The sequence below is a fragment of the Triticum urartu genome, chromosome 7A (genome assembly GCF_056163025.1).
Source record: "Triticum urartu cultivar PI428250 chromosome 7A, HENAU_Tu73, whole genome shotgun sequence".
NCBI classification, from domain to species: Eukaryota; Viridiplantae; Streptophyta; class Magnoliopsida; order Poales; family Poaceae; genus Triticum; species Triticum urartu.
In genome coordinates, this window is record NC_141879.1 from 56829526 (window position 1) to 56851919 (window position 22394).

The window sequence follows — 22394 nt, forward strand, 5'->3', positions numbered from 1 at the left end:
TTCTGGTGTGCACAGGTCCTCCCGCTCCTCGGGAGTCATTATCTCCTGGGCTACGTCGACGGTTCTCTCCCCTGTCCCCCTGCGCTGGTGGATAGCGTGCACGGCCCGGTCTACAATCCGGCGCACCGTGTCTGGACAGGGCAGGACCAGGCGAACCTCTCCTCTATCCAGGGGTCACTCACTCCGGCTGTTGCTGGACTTGTTGTCTTCGCCAAGACGTCTCATGAGGCATGGACCATTCTCGAGCGCTCGTTTGCGGCGCAGTCGCAGGCTCGTGTCTCCACGCTTCGTCGCCAGCTTGGTGAGTGTCAAAAGCTGGACTCCACGGCCACTGAGTTCTACAACAAGGTCAAGGGCCTTGCCGACACGTTGGCCTCCATCAGGCAGCCCCTCACCGACTCCGAGTTCAACTCGTTCATTGTCAATGGTCTCGATGAGGAGTATGACGCCCTGGTCGAGATCATCAACGAGCGGGGTAACTCGAACCCCATGATGGCGCATGAGGTCTTTTCCCGTCTCCTTCTCACGGAGCAGCGGGTTGAGTCGCGCCGCTCCAGGGTCAGTGGGGGCTCTCTCTCGGCCAACGCCGCCACCAAGGGTGGCCGCTCGTCTTCATCATCCCGGACCCCTTCGGGGCTACCACCGCTGCCTGCCTCGGCCCCCCTGCTACCGCGACATTACCAGGGGCTGGCGGTAAGCGTGTGTGTCAGCTCTGTGGCATTGAAGGGCACTGGCCCTCTAAGTGTCACAAACGCTTTCAGAAGAGTTTTCTGGGTCTCAGCAATGATGGCAAGGATACGCGCAACTTTGCGCGTCAGGTGGCCATGGCAGATCGGCCGGTGTCCACGAAACAGCAAGGGCACACTCAGTCCTACTCTGTTGATCCCCACTGGTACATGGACTCTGGGGCCACGGAGCATCTGACGAGTGAGATGGGCAAGCTCCATACTCGCGAACCCTACCATGGCTCCGGCAAGATCCACACCGCCAATGGAGCAGGTATGCATATATCTCATATTGGTCAAGCATCTCTTCTCACTAGGCATGCAAATAGGAGTCTTCAACTTCGTAGTGTGCTTAGAGTTCCCTCTGTGACACGTAATCTTCTTTCTGTTCCTAAACTCACACGTGATAATAATGTGCTTTGTGAATTTCATCCTTTTGATCTTTTTATTAAGGATCGGGGCATGAGGGACATTCTTCTTAGCGGACGGTTGTGCCAGGGCCTCTATCGTCTGGAGCATCCTGGTGTCGCTCGTGTTTTCAGTGGAGTTCGGGTATCTCCGTCATAGTGGCATGCTCGCCTTGGTCACCCAGCCACACCTATCGTTCGTCATGTTTTGCGTCGTCATGAGCTTCCTAGCATGTCTAGTAATAAAGATGTAGTAGTGTGTGATGCTTGTCAACACGGGAAGAGTCATCAACTTCCTTTTTCGGAGTCTAGTCGTGAGGTGAAACATCCTTTAGAACTTGTGTTTTCAGATGTGTGGGGTCCTGCTCAGACTTCTGTCAGTGGTCACAATTATTATATCAGTTTCGTTGATGCTTATAGTTGTTTTACCTGGCTTTATCTTATTAAACGCAAATCTGATGTGTTTGGCATTGTTGTTCAGTTTCAAAAACATGTTGAACGCCTTCTCAAGCACAAAATTGTTCATGTTCAGTCGGACTGGGGGGCGAATATCGCAACCTCAACTCCTTCTTTCAGTCGCTTGGGATCGCTCACCGTTTAGCATGTCCACATACACATCAACAGAATGGTTCTGTGGAACATAAGCATCGTCACATTGTTGAAACTGGTCTTACTCTTTTGGCCCATGCATCGGTTCCGTTTCGATTCTGGAGTGATGCCCTCACCACTGCATGTTTTCTCATAAATCGTACTCCCACTCGTGTCTTGAACATGAAGACTCCCATTGAGGTTCTCCTTAATGAACAACCTGATTATACATTTTTTAAGGTTTTTGGGTGTGCTTGCTGGCCACATCTTCGCCCGTATAACAAGCGCAAGCTTGAGTTTCGTTCCAAGAAGTGTGTCTTTCTTGGCTATAGCTCTCTTCATAAAGGATACAAATGTCTTCATGTTTCCACAAATCGTGTCTATATATCTCGGGATGTTGTGTTTGATGAGCATGTTTTCCCCTTTGCCAAGCTCCCTGTGTCCACTGCTGAACCACCATCTTTGCATTCATCCTCTGTTGCATCTGACCAATTTGATGATATTGCATACTCTCCTATTTTGTTGCCTAACCATGGTGCAGGCACTGGACGTGGGGCTCGTTTGCAAATTTTGGAGTCGCCATCGTCTCCCTCGCTGGTCTTACCAGCGGCTCACAACGATCAGGGTGTTCCCCTGCATGGCTTCGATCCTCGTGCCCATGCACGTTCGGTCGAGCTACCGACCGCGCCGTGTGCGTCGCCCCCCGGCCTCTGGGCTGCCTGTGTCGCTGGCTGGGTCGACCGGCTTGGCGCCCCTCGACCCTGAGCCGGCCTCGCCGCTTCGCTCGGCTCCACCGGCCTCGGTGCCCCTGGCCCCTGAGCCGGCCTCGCCGCTTCGCTTGGTCTCGCCGGCCCCGTCGCCTTCTCGGCCTGTCTCGCCGGTTTCGTCTGGGCCGTCCTCGCCTGGGCCGAGCTCACCTGCCTCCAGTGTGCTCTCGCCGGTGCTCTCTGAGGCCTCCCCGTCGCTGGCCGAGTCATCATCGCCCTCGCTGTCTTCATCGCCTGAGTCCTCTCCGGCCTCTGTGGCTCCTATGGTTCCTCAACGACCACACACATGGAGTCGCAGTGGTGTTTTTCAGCCCAAACAGCGCACTGATGGTACTGTTGCTTGGTTAGCTGCATGTCTGGCTGCTGCTCGTGCGGATCCTACCTCTGAGCCTCGTACGTATCAAGCTGCTATGAGTATACCTCATTGGAGAGAGGCCATGGAGCAGGAGTATCATGCTCTTCTTCGTAACCAGACATGGACCCTTGTTCCGCCACCACCCCGTGTTAATGTCATTGATTCTAAATGGGTTTTCAAAGTGAAGAAGCATTCTGATGGTTCTATCGAGCGCTACAAGGCGCGGCTGGTTGCTAGAGGTTTTCGGCAGCGTTATGGTCTCGATTATGAAGACACCTTCAGTCCAGTGGTTAAACCTACTACTATCAGGCTTCTTCTCTCTCTTGTAGTTACTCGGGGTTGGTCTCTTCGTCAGCTTGATGTGCAGAATGCCTTTCTCCATGGTGTTCTGAAAGAAGAGGTATATATGCGGCAGCCCCCTGGGTTCTCTGATCCTGATCGTCCTGATTATCTGTGTCGGCTCACTAAAGCACTCTATGGTCTGAAGCAAGCTCCTCGTGCTTGGCATGCTCGTCTTGCGATAGCCCTTTGTGCTCATGGTTTTGCATCATCAGCTGCCGACTCTTCGTTATTTCTTCTCCAAAGGCCCGACGTTACCATGTATCTGCTGGTCTATGTGGATGATATTATCCTCGTCAGTTCCTCTCAGTCGGCCGCTGCTGCTCTTGTTCGGTCTCTTGGTGCTGACTTTGCGGTCAAAGATCTTGGGCAGCTTCACTACTTCCTTGGTGTGGAAGTTGCTTCTGTTCCCAATGGTCTTGTTATGACGCAAAAGAAGTACTCTTTGGATTTGTTGCAGCGGGTTGGGATGCTTAAGTGCAAACCGACTACTACACCAATGTCTGCCACTGATAGGATCACTGTTGTTGATGGTGACCTCCTGCCTTCTGCTGATGCGACATAGTACAGGAGTATTGTTGGTGGGCTGCAGTACTTGACGATCACACGTCCAGATATATCCTTTGCTGTTAACAGAGTATGTCAGTATCTTCAGGCACCTCGTGACACTCATTGGTCTGCGGTGAAGCGCATCTTGCGCTACATTCGCTTCACGTTGTCTTATGGTTTGCACATTCGACCTAACCCCTCTGGAGTCATTTCGGCGTATTCTGATGCGGATTGGGCTGGCAGTCCGGATGACAGGCGATCCACGGGGGGCTATGATGTGTTCTTTGGTTCTACCTTGATCGCCTGGAGTGCTCGGAAACAGGCTACCGTTTCACGTAGCAGTACTGAAGCTGAGTATAAGGCTGTGGCTAATGCAACTGTAGAAATTATCTGGGTATAGTCTTTGCTTCAGGAATTGGGTATATCTCAATCACAGTCTCCTATTCTTTGGTGTGATAACATCGGTGCTACATACCTATCTGCTAATCCAGTATTCCATGCCCGAACGAAACACATCGAAGTGGACTATCATTTTGTACGGGAACGGGTATCTCAGAAGCAACTACAGATCAAGTTCATCTCTTCCAAGGATCAACTTGCAGACATCTTCACCAAGCCATTACCTCTTCCACAGTTCGAGACTTGTCGGCGCAATCTTACCCTTCTAGATTCTTTAGAAAGTGGCTAAGATTGAGGGAGGGTGTTAGACTGTATAGCTTCTGTAGTTGTATACGTATATGTACGTATGATGTAACTTGTACCCCTTCATTATATATATGAGATAGGCCACCCCTAGAGGGTTGAGCCGGTTCCCCCAATTCTATTGTTTGACAATCCTGCAGGGGTTGTGGCTACGTCTAGACTTAACTAAATTCCGATCGAGTGACATAACATAACATGTAAGAAAAAAACTATTTTATACGGAACTAAATGTAAGATCTCATGAGTCTAACATCGACTGAGACATAACCAAGTCTCGGTCGATTGAGATTTAGCAAGAATGCTAAAACAAATAACTGAAAGTACACTTTCTAGCCAGGTTCCTGTGTTACCGACACTTGTTTCCTCTGAGGTTGTCTGTACAAATGTGCACCCACCGAACAGCTTTGTGAGGAGAACACAAGCTGGCTTCGTCAATTCTGTCACAAAACCCAAAACCAAAGATGCAAAAGGATACTACTTTATCAGTAATCTCATCCTTATTTGTATGATGATGAGTAATCTGGCAGTCTGGCTTGAACCGCTCGCCCGCCGCGCGGTGGCATGATCGCGCTCTGGCGAGGTCACATGGACGCCGGCCCCGGCCGTATAACCGCCATCATGCGGCCGTCCCCATCCCCATGTGAAACGCGCCCATCACCATGCCTGTCCCTCGCTTTACAACTTTTTACCATGTTACGCGCGCAGACCGACCGGCCGGCATGCCATGATCGATCGTCGATCATGTCCGGCCCGCCGGGACCCCTGGCCCTGCTGCCGGGCGAGCTTGCGCGGCCAGGAATCCACCCATGATCCGTCCAGTACGGACGGCGGGCCAAGGCCAACTCCATCGCGGCGCGCACTACAGCTAGGCTTAGCAGAGCTGGAGCACTTGAGCATGTACGTCACGTACGAACCAGCTGAGGCCGGCCGGCTGCCGGTCCGCACGGAGGGAGGAGATGATCGAGCACGTACGCCGCGATCGGAGTGTGGGAGCTTACCTGCTACTGGTGTACGTTAGCCCCTGCCGCCGGCCACCCTCCGGCGATCGGCCGGTCGCATGAATCTCACTACACCCGTGAGATAGTTACCGGAGCCAACCACCCGGGCGGCAACCCCACGACGTGACTGCCGCTCCGCCGCGCCGCATGGGGGCTGGCTGCCGGCCGGGCCGGGTCCCCGGAGCACGAGCCCAGCGCAGGCGCGGGCGCCACACGTCCACATGCACGGTCACGAGCGCTCCCCTCCCCTGCCGCTGTTCCTTCGTTCATGCAAGGGATCACGGTGGCACTTGGCAATGCCATGCACAGATGCGCATGCGGCGCCCACCACCTGCGCGCACGTACGTACGTAGCGTGAACGTGAACATGAGCGGGCGCCCAGCCCCACCGCATACATACGTACTCCCTTCGTCCAAAAATACTTGTCATCAAAATGGATAAAAAAAAATGTATCTAGAACTAAAATACATCTAGATACATTCCCTTTTCTCTATTTTGATAACAAGTATTTCTGAACGGAGGGAGTACGTTACACCCCGTCATCTCCACTTACGCCTCATGCATATCTACGTTCCGAATTACTTATCGCATGTATGAATGTATCTAGATACATTCATTTCTACGACGAGTAATTTAAAACGGAGGGAGTACTCGCCAGCCAGCACCAATCATCTATAGTAGCTACAAGCACCAGTTCAGGCAGCCGCTGCATGATACGCGTACGTACGACGTGCGTGCGTGCATGCGTTCGTATACGTACGTACTATATATAGCACTAGCATGCCAACGTGTACGTGTGGCCAATTATATTGTACATGTACTTCCGTGCGTCCGCACGTACGTGCTGGAACAGCTAGCTCTAGCCGATTATATATGTCAACAGCAGTGCACGGGCATGTAGCACATGGATGGAACCATCATACGTAGTGCGCGTATTAGGCGATCAGATGGCGAAAGCCCCGCCGCCGGCCGCCGCGCCGGCCGCGTGTGGCATGTCCTCCGCTCCCGTTCCCATGCGGGCAGTCGGAACCGCAGCGGCCTCGTCCGCCAATCGATCGTCCGGGTCAGACGGGCCCTGCGATCCTGCCGTCTTTGAACGGGACTCCCGGTGTCCTAGGCATCTACGTAAGGAGTATCCTACGTCCGCTCACAAACACCCATCTAGGGTTTTGACGAAGCTGCCAAGGGCACAACGCAAACCACCGGAGTATATCCATGCGTCTGCCTCGGACCTGCCGCCTGCTAGCATGTCGGTGGCCTTGCAAAACTCGGGCAAGATTCCGGTGGTAACCAAGGAGAACCCGGAGGCTGGTGGGGACGCATATGGGGCTCCCTCCGTGGATGCTGCTCGCCCGAAGCCTCCTTCCGGGGGATCCGAGGCTGCTACACGAGTCAACCTGAGGCTAATGACGCCGGCGATCTGGACCAGTTCAAGACGACAGGGACAACTGCGGGCATGACGGACTCGGTGCCGGTGGGCCGTGGGCACGACGGCCAGGACAGAGACGGATCGGAGGAGCTTGGTGCTGATGGGGAACGTAGCAGAAATTTAAAATTTTCTACGCATCATCAAGATCAATCTATGGAGTAATCTAGCAACGAGGGGAAGAAGAGTGCATCTACATACCCTTGTAGATCGCTAAGCGGAAGCGTTCAAGTGAACGGGGTTGATGGAGTCGTACTTGTCGTGATCCAAATCACCGATGATCCTAGCGCCGAACGGACGGCACCTCCGTGTTCAACACACGTACAGCTCGGTGACATCTCCTACGCCTTGATCCAGCAAGGGGAGAAGGAGAGGTTGGGGAAGACTCCATCCAGCAGCAGCACGACGGCGTGGTGGTGGTGGAGGAGCGCGGGACTCCAGCAGGGCTTCGCCAAGCACTACGAGAGACGAGGAGGGAGAGGGGTAGGGCTGCGCCAACAAGGAGAGCAAATCACATGTGTTGGGCGGCCCCAAACCTCAAGTATATATAGGGGAAGGGGAGGGGCTGCGCCCCCACCTAGGGTTCCCTCCCTAGGGATGGCGGCAGCCCCCAGATCCCATCTGGGAGGCGGCCAAGGGGGAGAGAGAGGGGGGCGCACCTAGGGTGGGCCTTAGGGCCCATCTGCGCCTAGGGTTTGCCCCCTCTCCTCTTGAGGACGCCTTGGGCCTTGGTGGGAGGCGCCCCAGCCCACATAGGGGCTGGTCCCTTCCCACTATTGGCCCATGTAGGCCTCCGGGGCTGGTGGCCCCACCTGGTGGACCCCCAGACCCCTCCGGTGGTCCCGGTACACTACCGGTGATGCCCGGAACACTTCCGGTGGTCAAAACCATACTTCCTATATATCAATCTTTACCTCCAGACCATTCCAGAACTCCTCGTGACGTCCGGGATCTCATCCGGGACTCCAAACAATATTCGGTAACCGCGTACATACTTTTCCTATAATCCTAGCGTCATCGAACCTTAAGTGTGTAGACCCTACGGGTTCGGGAAACATGTAGACATGACCGAGACACCTCTCCAGTCAATAACCAACAGCGGGATCTGGATACCCATGTTGGCTCCCACATGCTCCACGACGATCTCATCGGACGAACCACGATGTCAAGGACTTAATCAATCCCGTATACAATTCCCTTTGTCTAGCGGTACGATACTTGCCCGAGATTCGATCGTCGGTATCCCGATACCTTGTTCAATCTCGTTACCGGCAAGCCTCTTTACTCGTTCCGTAACACATCATCCCGTGATCAACTCCTTGATCACATTGTGCACATTATGATGATGTCCTACCGAGTGGGCCCAGAGATACCTCTCCGTTTACACGGAGTGACAAATCCCAGTCTCGATTCGTGCCAACCCAACAAACACTTTTGGAGATACCTGTAGTGTACCTTTATAACCACCCAGTTACGTTGTGACGTTTGGCACACCCAAAGCACACCTACGGTATCCGGGAGTTGCACAATCTCATGGTCTAAGGAAATGATACTTGACATTAGAAAAGCTTTAGCATACGAACTACATGATCTTGTGCTAGGCTTAGGATTGGGTCTTGTCCATCACATCATTCTCCTAATGATGTGATCCCGTTATCAACGACATCCAATGTCCATGGTCAGGAAACCGTAACCATCTATTGATCAACGAGCTAGTCAACTAGAGGCTTACTAGGGACATGGTGTTGTCTATGTATCCACACATGTATCTGAGTTTCCTATCAATACAATTCTAGCATGGATAATAAACGATTATCATGAACAAGGAAATATAATAATAACCAATTTATTATTGCCTCTAGGGCATATTTCCAACAGGTGCTAGTTCAGGCAGACTAAAGAAGCACGAGACAGGTGAGATACTAGAGGGGCAGCATTCTCATGCGCATGGAGGGACTTGTGATCATGATATGCAGGAGGTGACAACCAAAAAGGAGGCAGTCAGCCCAGGGGCCGCCGACAAACTGACGGGGCCGGCGGAGCCCCGTCAGGAGCAATGAATATCTTAAGTTGGAACTGCCGGGGGGCGGGGAACTCCCGAACAGTTCGTGATCTTGTGAGCCTTGTGCAAGCTCACTCCCCTAGTATCGTTTTCATTTGTGAAACTAGGCAGTCTAAGAATAAAATGAGTAGGTATCGTGCTCGGTTAGGTTTACGAGGTTTTGATGCTTCAGATAGTGTTGGTCTTAGTGGTGGTCTTGCTTTGTATTGGCATGAGTCCTTGAGTCTGGATGTAAAAACAATAAATGAGAGATATATTGACGCGTTCGTGACGAACGGCACGGGTGAGCCACCTTGGAGGCTCACTTGTGCCTACGGCGAGCCCCGAACGGAGGATCGGCATCGCATGTGGTCCATCCTCCGTGATCTGCACCGATAAGCCAACATGCCATGGGCAGTGGTTGGCGACTTCAATGAGGCCATGTGAGGCTTCGAGCACTTCTCTGCAACACCAAGATCGGCAGGTCAGATGATCGACTTTCGTGATGTGCTTGAAGTATGTGGCTTGGGTGATCTTGGTTTTGCAGGGCTCCCATATACATATGACAATCGGCATGGTGGCCGGGCGAATGTCAGGGTCCGCCTAGACCGGGCCGTGGCAAATAATTCCTGGCGAGATTTGTTCGCACATGCGAAGGTGGAGCACCTGGTGGCTCCTAGTTCGGACCACCTACCAATTCTGCTACGTTGCTCAAAAGAGGAGCCAAGGCAGGATCAAGGGAGGAGGTGTCACCAATATGAGGTTATGTGGGAGAGGGATCCCACGCTTCCGGAGGTAATTATGAACACTTGGACTGAATTTGGATCAATGCTCAACCTTGGTGAGATTGCTTCTGGGCTAGGAAACTTGATGAAAAAGTTGCATGATTGGAGTAGGAAAAAGTTTGGTAATGTAATCAAGGAAATTAACAGGTCTCGCTCTCGCCTAGAGGAGCTAATGTCTATGAATGCAGATCGTAAGGAGATTAGAGAAGCAACTGACAAGATGAATGAACTCTTGTACCAGGAGGAGATGCTATGGATGCAATGATCACGGGTTGCATGGCTGAAGGAAGGAGACAGAAACATGCAGTTTCTTCCATAGGAAGGCGGTTTGGCGCGCCCGAAAAAATCGCATCAAATCCTTAATGGATGCGGCAGGTGTCATCCATAGGGATCATGAGGCTATGGCGGCCATGGTTACATCTTATGAAAGGGCATTTCCCTACTTTATGTTTTGGATGATGATGACAACCCTTTGTGGTCTAATCGTGTGCTATATGTTTCAGGTTCTCGATACTTAGGCTTACATCAGATTGCTATTGCCTCTCGAAGGAAAAGATCAAAGACGTGTCCTCTACGCTTTTATTTTCTTTGGTCGTAGAGTACCCGTACTATCAAGAGGGAATCCTCATTAGGAAGCTCTGGGGGAATCAGTTCACGCACACTTTTCTCACCCTCTCTTTGCCTTCCTCAGGTGTGTGTGAGAGAGTTTTCCTTGCCTCTTCCCCTCTTTCCTGCTCACTGTTTCTGCCCAGCGGTTGTACCGCTCTCTGGAGCGGTTGTACCGCTGGGTCTTGTCGCTCACCAGCTTTGCTCGAGCGGTTGTACCGCTGCCTCCGGGCGGTGGTACCGCCACCATGCTCTGCAACAGCTGGGGCGGTGGTTCCGTCCATGCACCGCTCAAGCACCGCTCTCGCTTCTGGTTTGATGCGGTTCTTGGGCGGTAGTGGCCCGGTTGGTCTGGTCGTTCCACGATGACCGGTACCACCGGTGGTCCGAGCGGTTCTTCCGCTCAGAACTTAGCCGCCCAAGAGCTCAAGGCCATGCGGTTGTTCCGGCCAGGCACCGCCCAAGTACCGGTCAAGCTCCTGTTTTGATGCGGTGGTTGTGCGGTAGCCAGGCGGTTAGTCCGGTTATTTTTCTTAGCCGGACTACCGCCCGCCTGTCCGATTGTACCGCTTGGTAGGGTTCTGCAGTTACACCGTGAGTCCCGGTTGTACCGGGACGAGGACCGGTTGTACCGCTGCAGTGCAAAAAACACAGTAACGGTTGGAAATGTGGGTGACTATTTAAGGGAGCTTCTCCCACCTACCACTCCCACCTTTGACCTCTCTCACTCCACCATTAATGCCCTTCAAGCTCTCTTACCCGATCTCTCTCTCTAGCCACTCAAACTTGTTGATTTGCTAGGGATTGAAGGAGGAGACCTAGATCTACACTTCCACCAAAGGATATTTGCTTCCCCCATACTTTCTTGTGTGGATTTTGTTACTCTTGGGTGTTTGAGCACCCTAGACGGTTGAGATCACCTCGGAGCCATATTCCATTGTGGTGAAGCTTCGTGGTTTTGTTGGGAGCCTCCAATTAAGTTGTGGAGAGAGCCCCAACCTTGTTTGTAAAGGTTCGGTCGCCGCCTTCAAGGGCACCAATAGTGGAATCATGGCATCTCGTATTGTGTGAAGGCGTGAGGAGAATACGGTGGCCCTAGTGGCTTCTTGGGGAGCATTGTGCCCCCACACTGCTCCAACGGAGACGTACTTCCTCTCAAAGGGAAGGAACTTCGGCAACACATCCTCGTCTCCACCGTCTCCACTCTTGGTTATCTCGTGCCTTTATTTGAGCAAGCTTACTTGTTTCATATCTCTTGCTTGCTTGTGTACCTATCCTGGTTGCATCATATAGGTTGCTCACCTAGTTGCATATCTAGACAACCTACTTTGATGCAAAGTTTAAATTGTTAAAGAAAAGCTAAAAATTGTTAGTTGCCTATTCACCCCCCCCCCTCTAGTCAACCATATCGATCCTTTCATCTTATTTTGCGGACTTATTTTCAGCTGATGATTCTTTATGTGTGGACCCTGTGATTGATCTCATTAATCCTCGTGTTACTGACCTCATGAATGATGCTCTCTGCCTAGATTTCTCAGACAAGGAGATTGCGGATGCCTTGTTTCAAATTGGCCCCTTGAAGGCACCAGGACCAGACGGGTTCCCTGCTCGCTTCTTTCAGAGAAACTGGGCGGTGATGAGGGACCAAATAATTGCAGGCGTAAAAGAGTTTTTCCGAACGGGAGTGATGCCGAATGGGGTGAATGACACTGCTATAGTTCTCATCCCCAAGGTGGATAATCCGGAGAAACTGACAGAGTTTCGGCCTATCAGTCGATGCAACGTGATCTATAAGGTGGTATCAAAATGTTTGGTAAATCGCCTGCGCCCTATCCTAGATGATATTATCTCCCCGGAGCAGAGTGCATTTGTTCCCGGCCGTCTGATTACAGATAATGCCTTAATTGCGTTTGAGTGCATCCACTATGTACAGCAAGAGAAGGACCCAGAGAGGAGTTTTTGTGCCTATAAGTTGGATTTGTCTAAAGCTTATGACAGGGTTGATTGGATCTTCTTGGAGCGAATGATGCAAAAGATGGGTTTTTCTCGCCGTTGGGTGGACTGGATTATGGCATGCGTCACCTCGGTGAGATACACAGTGAAATTTAATGGAACCCTCTTGGATTCGTTCGCACCGTTGCGTGGGCTACGGCAAGGTGATCCTCTCTCCTCATTTTTATTCCTGTTTGTGGATGATGGTCTCTCTGCTTTGTTGAAGGATGGGGAAAACAAAGGTGATTACACTCCGCTAAAAATCTGCCGCAGAGCCCCGGGCATCTCTCACCTATTGTTTGCAGATGACACATTGCTCTTCTTCAAGGCTAAAGAGGAGCAAGCTTTGAAAGTACAGGACAGTGTATTAATCCAGCCAAGTGTAGCGCATTGTTTGGTAATTCTTGTGCCATTGTGGACCAGGAGAAGGTGCGTGCTGTCTTACATATTGCAACAGTCACTTTTGAGGAAAAGTATCTTGGACTCCCCACACTGGAAGGTCGTATGTCTAGGGGGAAATTTCAGAATTTGCAGTCTCGTTTGATGAAGAGAATCATTGCTTGGGGCGACACCCTCTCGCTTGCTGGGAAAGAAATTATGATTAAAGCCGTTGCCCAAGCCATCCCCACGTACATTATGGGGGTTTTCAAGTTGCCGATGTCTGTTTGCGATGACCTCAACAGAATGGTGAGGAACTTTTGGTGGGGTTCCACTGAAGGCAAGAGGAAAACTCATTGGATGGCATGGCCGAAAATCCTAGCTCATAAAACAAAGGGCGGTCTGGGCTTCAGATATTTCCGAGTGTTTAACCAGGCTCTCCTTGCTCGCCAGGCTTGGCGGCCGCTTACTAAGCCTAACAGTTTATGTGCGCAGGTGCTGAAAGCTAGGTACTATCCAGATGGAAGATTGGAGGACACGGTATTCTCAGGAAATGCCTCTCCGACGTGGCAGGCCATACAATATGGCTTGGAGCTACTAAAGAAGGGCATCGTCTGGCGGGTCGGGAATGGCCAGTCCATCCGTATATGGCAAGATCGGTGGATACCGAGGGAGCTGTCGCGCCAGCCTGTCTCCCTCCAGGGCACATGCAGGCTTCGACGGGTGTCCGAGCTCCTTGGCCCGAACGGGACCTGGCGTATGGACCTGCTCCGGCGCCACTTTCTACCGGCATATGTTGACGCGATCGCCAGCATCCGCACTTCGTCACGCGTCACCGAGGATATTATCGCATGGGCTCCGGAGAAGAACGGTATCTTCACCCTTCGATCCGCCTATCGCTTTGCTATGGACGAGCGCGAGCGTCCATCGGCTTCAGCCACGAGCAGGGCACCGGATGGTCATCGCGCCATCTGGAAGATCATATGGGGGTGCCCTGCTCCCCCGAAGGTACGCGTGTTTGCTTGGAGAGTTGTTACAAATTCACTTGCTACCTGGGCAAACAAATTCTCCCGACACCTCGAGCTCACTGATATATGTCCCCTTTGTGGTGTGGAACGAGAGGATGGGTTCCATGCGTTCTGCAGGTGCCCACTAGCGAAGGAACTATGGCATGCGGTGGCCTTGGATTGGTCTATACCAAGCGTTGAAGCCATCCGGAACGCTGGGCCAGAGTGGTCTTCACACTCCTAGAGCCGCTGGATGAGGTGACATGAATGATTGTGCTCATGGTGATGTGGAGGATTTGGCATGTGCGGAATGAAATAACACACGAGAAGAAACCCCCACCCACAGAAGTATCTCGACGCTTCCTTCAGGGGTATATCAACTCACTCTTATGCCTGAAGCAATACCCTAATGGAGATGTGGCCAAGGGTAAGATGGTGCTTAATACACCACTGATGGGCACTACACAGTATGCGCCTCCCAAGGAGGAGCGCGGGTGGGCCGCTCCGACACCTGGCAGCACCAAGCTTAATGCAGATGGGAGTTTCATCCCAGCGACATGAGCGGCTGGAGGGGGCATGGTCCTTCGAGATTCTCAAGGTGAGATCATCTTTAGTGCCAGCAGAGAGATACGAGCATGCGATAATGCGCTCGGGGCAGAGTTAGCGGCGTGCCGAGAGGGCCTGGAGCTGGCACTCCACCGAACGAACACACCCATTTTAGTCGAGCTTGATTGTGCGGAGGCGATGTCCATGATCACAGCGCGAGGACAGGACCGGTCGGTCCATCGCATCGTTGTTGAGGACATTAAGAGACTAGTAGCGACGGAGGGAAGAAAGGTATCTTTTAATCTTTGTTGTCGTTCGCAGAATAAAGTTAGTCATGAACTCGCCAAGTATGGTAGGAGCACTCCCCGCACCGCTGTTTGATTGCACTCTGGATTAGACCTCATTGTAAGCTTGGCTCTGGCTGAGAAGCCTCCGTGAGTAATGAGAAATCTCTTTTCACCCGAAAAAAAAAGCAGTGCACGGGCATGTACGCGCAAGCGTAGTGGGCAGTAGCGAAATAACACGGAATTGATGGTGCGAGCATGGGCGCGCGCGTACGTTGTGGGCAGTAGCGCGACAATGTGGCGCGTGCCGTTCGTGCATTATCGTTTCCAAAAACTTCAGGGACTACTACTATATCATGTGTATCCGGGAGATATTTCTGCATGAGATCGGCACACGCCTGCCTGCACGTACGTGCGTGCACGGCCGTTCCTCCCACGAGCCTGTGGTGTACACCACACATTCTGCTGATGAGACTGTCATTTTCCAACGCATGGGCATGTACGGGCATCTCATGTACGCACGTACACACAACGTACGTACGCTCAGTTGCAGAGCGGCCAGTACCGTACGTAGACGGTCAGCCGAGTTAACTAGCGGCCGGTCACTTTCGACCAGCTCGATCGACCGGACTATCTCTCTCGTCCCAGTTGAAACATATCTTCGTGCGAGTTGTGCGTGGGAATTTCGTGCAAGTATCCAACTATCCATGGCCTTTTTCTTGCGTGCATTGACCGGTCCAACAAAGGACCAAACAAAGCCAGGACTGTTGCGGTGAGTAACACATGCATGCGCAGGCATGCAGCACAGCACAGGAAAGTAGCCACTGGTCTGTCTGTCTGCCCACAGTAACTTAATCGCCACTCTTGGACTCGCACAACCACCTTTCCACGCGCAAAAAGAGCAGCGGCGCCATTTTGTAAACTTTGGAGAGGCGGTAGGAGGAGTAAAGTAACGGGAGCGGGCGGGCAGGCGGGCAGGGCTGAAGCGTTGAATGAGAATATATCGGATAACATGGCATGCAGGGGGCCGGGCCAGGGGCAGGCCATGTGCCGCTCGCTCTACAGCCGCAGCAGGAGCAGCTCGTGACCAGCACAGGCAGAGGCAGGCAGGAGGAACAGGGGAAAGCAGCAGGGGGTGGCAATAATGCCGCACTCATCAGTCACTCACCCCTCTCCTTCCTCCAAGCAGCGGTGCACACGCACTGTCGTACGCCCCGGCCTGCACGGACGTACCCCCGGCCCAGCACGGCCGCCCCCTATAGCCCTACCCCTAGCCCCACAGCGCCATGTGTAGCCGTCCGCCAGCCTGCACCTCACCTCCCCCTAGTCACCTCAGCCAGCCCAGCCAGCGAAAAAATCTGCCTGCGCACCAACGGCAATCATAATTCCTTCCATGGGAGATTCATTCATGGGGATGCTGACCGGAGTGAGGCCCTGGGCAAGCAAGGCAAGGCAGCGGTGTCATGGCGCCGCTGGTGGCCATGGCTGAGGGGCCCCGGCAATGATAAGTTATTGGACGCGATGAGATGGGCGGGGAGACGAGACGAGACGACGATGTGATCGTTCCTTCCTGCGGCGGTTGGGCGACAACGACCTTGTACAAGAGATTTATTCCCGCCATATCTCCCGCCGGATCGCATGTCGGGGTCGTAATTAGGCAAGAAATAGACGTGGAACATAACAAACTCTTTTCTATTGTCAAACTCAAAACTGATGAACTCATTTGATTGACGGGTACGCGGAATCGCTTTGAATCAGGGGTTCGATTCGGGTATGTCGTTGTTACACTGGCAAAGGACTCGAGCATGATATACTACTCTACAGCAAGTAATTTCCAAGGAACGGAACGGAACAGAAACAGAAACCAACTTTGTGGGTGAAGCCACCACGGCGACAAATCACAGGAAAAACCTTCTCCTGGTCGTGTCCAGGTCAGGCTGCAAATGGCAAACAAGGTTCCGGGTTATGTCACGGGGATTCATAATGTAGCGAGGAGTGGAATGGTGAGTGGATGACGATGATGATGATAGTAGTACTAGTACCTTGTGAACCCACTCGTACTCTCCGCTTTTGGTGTCGAAGGTCCCGTGTTGCAATGTGAGCAGCTTGAGGGTGAACCGAGGGCCACATTCCTATATCATCAATAAAGCCACAAATAATACTTAAGGATTACTAATAAAAGCGGACGAGGTAGAAAAAGATTGCTATTCTATAATGGGTTCCATCAGCAGTAGTCAAAAACCATCATCGCTAACAATGTAACGGGCAAGATAGTCAAGGTTTTGGAAAACAACCGTCACTATCTAAACATATGAAACATAGAAGGATTGCGAGTACAGGACTCGGTCCTTTCAAGGTTGGTCGATTACAGTATTGTGAATGAAAATTCTTGCAATGACATCTCAAGTACCTGAAGGCGACAGTTTATTTGCTTCTCAGTTTTGGTTTCACCCTTCGATTTCTTGTCCTTTGAAATGATTTTCTTTTCTTTCTCCTCAAAGATGTACCTATGGTGAGGATTGCAGATCATTAATACTCAAATGCTGAAGGTAAATTAGTATGCAGAATTACAAACTTGCGACACCGTTATATCACACTACGGCTTGCATTGCACATTTGCGCCTGTGGTACAACAAGTATATAACTATTGTATATCATGAAAACCATAATTTTCACATCTCCAAAACGGTAACAGCATGCTTTTGACTTTATTGTGCTTTCATATATATTCACCTGTGATGACGGAAAAATATATAGTCTCGCTGATTGTGGAAGGTCACAACTCGGCGGCCACGGAAATTTGGGTCTTGAGGGAAAAGAGATTGTATCATCCTGAATAAACAACAGGGGAAAGTAGACGTGTTAACAACATGAATATGAGGTCGTCCTTTTTTGTAAAAGGAGTGCATGTTCTTGAATCACCTCCCAACACGATGACCAAGGCGCGTAGTAAAATTGTTCAACACCAACTCTGGCTTATGACTTGTAGGGTTCCCATGGTTCTGACATACAAAGAGAGATAAACCAAAATGTTAAATGAAGGAAATCTTGAATGGTCGGTAGTAAAGTTTCAAGTAAACTAGCTTTATACAGCAAATAAACTGCAAAATACCCAACAACACATATTATCATATAACAAGAGCACATAAAAATACAAGTATTGTGATTACAGAAATTTAGTGAATATCAATATGTCCTATCTGGTATTACACTTTTCAGCGTCCCATCAATCTAGAAGATCATCTGCATAGCCATGAACTGATGAGCCCAACTCCGTTGCAATAAGTACAAATTAAAAGCTGTAAAGCATGGCAAAATTAAAACAACGTGGATATGTCAGACAGAGACATGGACCAGTCTCTAGCAGACATGCCATATGACACTGAACATTGACATATGCAAATCTGTCTTGCGTAGACAAAAGTAACACGTCTAAGACAAACTAGAGACAGGCTATAGACAAGAGACAAGCTAGAGACAAGGAGGATGACCAATTGATGGCAACTTGACTTTTTCGTTCATGTTCAGTGAACCATTAGTTCAAAAGGTAAGCGGTGTAATATATGTATTTATGACATAACCGTTCCCAACTGCGGGTGCTATCTGAACCACGTGATCAAATTTGTAGACTTATTTTTTCAAAGAATCAAACAAAGACTTATTAACAAAAACATTGCACAGTTGATTCTAACACTTCTGCCTAACTACAAAGTACTAACACAGCAGGAGTCACATAGAAAACAGAGAACAATAGGATTGTCGAATAAAGCAATCCTCCTTCCAGCACATAGAATACTATTATAAATGTTTAATGCAGTTCGTTCTAACAAATCTAGAAAAACGGAGAACAATAGGACTTTTTTCTAAATCTATAAAAACAAAAACAATGTTCTTATATGCAGCTAACAAGGTGAAGATCTTATACAACCTAGGACGAGCAGAAAGTAGCATATATATATATATATATTGATCTTTAGTCACTATAACATACAAAACAGTAAGCAAACAACCATCTTGTCGTAAAAAATCAATCTGACAAGATAAGCCACTTCACATTTTCTAAATTGCCACACAGGTTTGAAAACCTGGAAGAGGAAGGGGGAGGTTTTATGTCCTTCTATGCAGTACACAGAGGTTGCTTATGGGGTCACAATTGACAGCTTTAACACATCAAATAGTCATGCCAATCATATAAATATAAAAGTAATATGGGATTATCAGCACAGAAGATGGGTCCTTTCAACAATCAACTAGCACTAGCTTGCCCTTGTGCGCAATAGTTATTAGAGAGGAGAAATTAAAGGTCCCGCTCTTCACACAGCAACTAAATTTTCAAGAGAAGACAGCTTAGCACACAGAGCACAGCATTACTGCACTGTTCCCTTTGGAGAAAGATTATGCTAGGTGACTACAAAAAATGGTTAGTGGTTACTTGGTTAGCATGTTTAACAATACTAAGTAGTTTCATAGCAAGAAGGTAGAGGGAAGAGAAATGCTCAAGACTAGGGCTCAGTCATTATGACTGCTGAACTGCTAGATGTCAGTAAGTGATAACAATACAGCACTTCAACAAATTCTTCACAAATTTATGGGTCCTTATTTCGGTATTTCCAGTAAAAGCTCAAACAATTTATGTAAGTAAGAGACAGAGTATGCAGTTATGCTCACCAGTTAGACTAGATCTTGTTGAGTGACTAGTAAACCTCTACCCAAGAAATCCTTATTTCGGTATTTCCAGTAAAAGCTCAAACAGTTTATCTAAGTAAGAGACTGAGAGTATGCAGTTATGCTCACTAGCTGACTAGATCTTGTTGAATGACTAGTAAACCTCTACTCAAGAACTACGGATTGCAAAGAAGACATAAGGAAATGCACACAAGCAAACAAAAATGGAAATCACATGTAATAACTTGACATGAAAGAAGATACTCCCTACGTCCCATAATATAAGAGCGTTTTTGACACATTTTTTACACTAGTGTCAAAAACGCTCTTATATTATGGGACGGAGGGAGTACTAAAAACTACGGTGTTAATATTAGTATAAAAAGTACAGATATAGTACCTTTATATCCTTCCGCAGAACGAGCTTGGATAGCTTAAAATGTGCAGTAGGGCCCTCAGGTAGGTTGATGATCAGCAGCGCATCTGTTACACAAATGCCAACACGAGATGTCAGAAACAAGAACATTAAAAAAGACAAAAAAAATTGATGAATTCTAACCAGGTTCCCGTCGATTTGTGTGGACAACCATGACTGAAGTGAACTCTCTGTTATTTGCATATTCCACAATCTGACAATAACAGTGTGTTACTATGGATATGAAGACATAACTAACTGGACTAAATGAATGGAACATAACATGAGAACTCATCATACTTTCTTGAGGTCATAAGTTCCTCTATTAACATATTGAGCATTTGGAATCACTTGCATTAACTCCTTAATAAAAGCAGGTCCTCTCTGTCAACATACGGAGCAGAAAGTACAACGTTAGATAACAAAATCTTGTTACAAGTTATCAAATTATCACAGATTCAGAATATCGAGCACAGAATCAGTGACGAGGAGGTAAAAAATGCATACCCCTGAATTGAAGCGGCATGTGGTAATCAATACTTTCGGGGTTACTACTTGTTTAAGCACTGCATTGAATTCATCAGCATCATTCCCTGCAAACAGCTGCACACAGGAACTATTATTACAACATATGCAAACCTGTTAGAGCAGAGACACTAGCCTAAATAAGCATTCGTCCACAGAGAGAATTACGTAATAGATATATCAGAGTCAAGACAGTGGTAGTGATCAAAATATAACATGTCCCAGCAGACCTAACAGAGATGCTTAATGCTTTCATAGTGTATTTCACTGACATTGAAGTAAGAAGTCAGCAAGATGATCAGAAACATACTGGTTTTTGTTCTAAAGCAATGAAGAGTATTCAGCAACTACGACAGCAGCTATAAATATAACTGTACAGTATTGACAATGACAGAAGAATGTGAATGTGTACATTGCATCATAAAAGAAATTTGTCGATTGTAATGACACCCACTATAACAGCATCACAAGCATAGCAAATCTAAGTTCGGACCTGTTAATTAACAATAACTGCTGTAATCGTTCACCCAATATACATAATTATAAGTGCTATATTACTGAACATCTGAATACTACAGAAGAGATCTGTATTATTAACATGCTACTACAGAAGAGATTCTGGAAATCCATAAGTACTGTATTTATCGCAATGCAATGGCACCATAAATACAATTAAGCAGTATATGTGCCGTGTTAATGTTATAAAACTGACATGTGTACAGAAATTGTGCAGGTTAATAACAAGAATTAAGATAATACTGCAGCACCCAATACACAAATTCTGACCAAAATCTCCAGCACCCAAATGTTTGCTTTTACTTGTGCTTGAAAACAATCCACTAAGCAAGCAGCCCAGTCAACGAATGGTAACCATCCAAATGCACACCTAACATCACCCAGCCATATCAAAGAAAGAAATTTGTGCCTCCAACCTCATGTCCATATCAACTCTCTCATATTTAGTCGCTATCAGAAACAAGAGGCTACTAGTTCTGCTGTTCTTGTAAACCAAACATAGCATAAGCACCCTTAGATTCGATGTTTGGAACTCTGACTAGCGAAGCCATTTAAAATCTGCAATCATTTCAATACTAGAGACACCAGCACTGATTAAGCTGATAAATTCAGCAGCAGAGAAGGCATTGTACGAACCTCCTGGTCGTCAGGCCGGCAGACGGTCTCGTCGGGCTCCCTGGTGTTCTCGATCGTCCGGGGCACCTGCTTCTCCGGCACCTACAAACACCCAATCACGCCCAAGGACCGTCAGAATCCATCCAGAGCCTCGCGCTCCACGGGAAATTCGTTTCTGGGGAGGGGAAGAAGGGGGGAGGAGAAGACGCCTGCCTCCTCGCCGAGCTCGGCGGCGCGCTGGGCGGCCTGACCGCGCTCACGGCCGAGCCTGCGCTTCTGGGCCTTCTTCTCGCGCTTGAGCTTGGCGTACACCTCGCTGCGCTTCTCCTTGTTCCTGATCTCCGACGGCAGCGGCGGCGCCGGCTTCTCCTCCTTGGGCCTCTTGTCCCTCCGCCCCCTCCTCTCGCCCTCGTCCGCCGCCTCGTCGCCGTCGGGCTGCCTCCGCTTCCTGTCCTCCCTCGCCATTGCCTTCACCGCCGTTCTAGGTTGTTCTGCGCGGGGATGACATAGCAATAGATCAATATATATGGTCCAGCAAGCAATTGCATAGCAATCTGCAGCAAGCAATCATACAACGTAGAGCACAAAATGCAGCAAAGTACTCATCAATAAATAAATAGCCACCGTACAGGAACACATGACGATGTGCGGCAATGCTATCAAAATTCCATCCGCTGCACATCAACATACAACGATATCTCAAGCAACATGCATCGCCCCATCAAAATTTCATCCACTTTACATCATCAATATTAGACAACAATATGACAGAGCAAAAAAAAAAGTCCATCCTCTTTCTGTGTGTACAGGAGGTGGGGGAGGGGAATGGGGAGTGGGAGGAAAGGGGAGCGGCCACCTTGGAGAACGGAGGGAGGAGGTCGCGGCGGGGCAGCGGGCGGCAGCCCTTGCTGGTTCGGTGGTCCACGCGAGTTGTTGTGGCGGGGAGGCGGAGGGAGGAGGTCCGGCGAGCAGTCGCGGAGAAGGAGGTCGTGGCGGGGAGGCGGGCGCGGGCGCGCGGCGGCTAGGAACCCTAGCTGCCGTTCGGGTGTATGGGGATCGAGCAGGGGTTTTCTGGACGAAACACAGCCGGGGGTTTCTAGGGCACCGCGGCGGCGGATTTGGTTTTGGGCCGTGCATCGATGTCGTGGGCTGATGATATTGTC

The 22394-nt window shown here is 49.7% G+C and overlaps 2 protein-coding genes across 2 annotated transcripts; one reads left to right on the top strand and one right to left on the bottom strand.

Moving 5' to 3' along the window:
• The first annotated feature begins 6886 nt into the window (after positions 1-6886).
• Positions 6887-14226, top strand: LOC147957695 (uncharacterized). Its single transcript, XM_087531826.1, has 7 exons — positions 6887-6968; positions 11734-12101; positions 12222-12374; positions 12507-12644; positions 12704-12967; positions 13154-13666; positions 14065-14226. Exons 1-7 carry the CDS (start codon positions 6887-6889, stop codon positions 14224-14226), a joined length of 1680 nt encoding a protein of 559 aa, XP_087387952.1.
• A 1947-nt stretch (positions 14227-16173) lies between these two features.
• MEE49 (Ribosomal RNA processing Brix domain protein) lies at positions 16174-22312 on the bottom strand. Its single transcript, XM_048686564.2, has 12 exons — positions 22088-22312; positions 21445-21722; positions 21253-21333; positions 20083-20178; positions 19876-19959; positions 19720-19789; positions 19561-19643; positions 17418-17497; positions 17229-17327; positions 16906-17002; positions 16538-16627; positions 16174-16432 (listed from the first exon to the last, which is right to left on the bottom strand). The coding sequence occupies exons 2-12, from the start codon at positions 21694-21696 to the stop codon at positions 16394-16396; spliced, it is 1071 nt and encodes a 356-aa protein (XP_048542521.2). The 5' UTR covers positions 21697-21722; positions 22088-22312; the 3' UTR covers positions 16174-16393.
• Between the last annotated feature and the right edge of the window lie 82 nt (positions 22313-22394).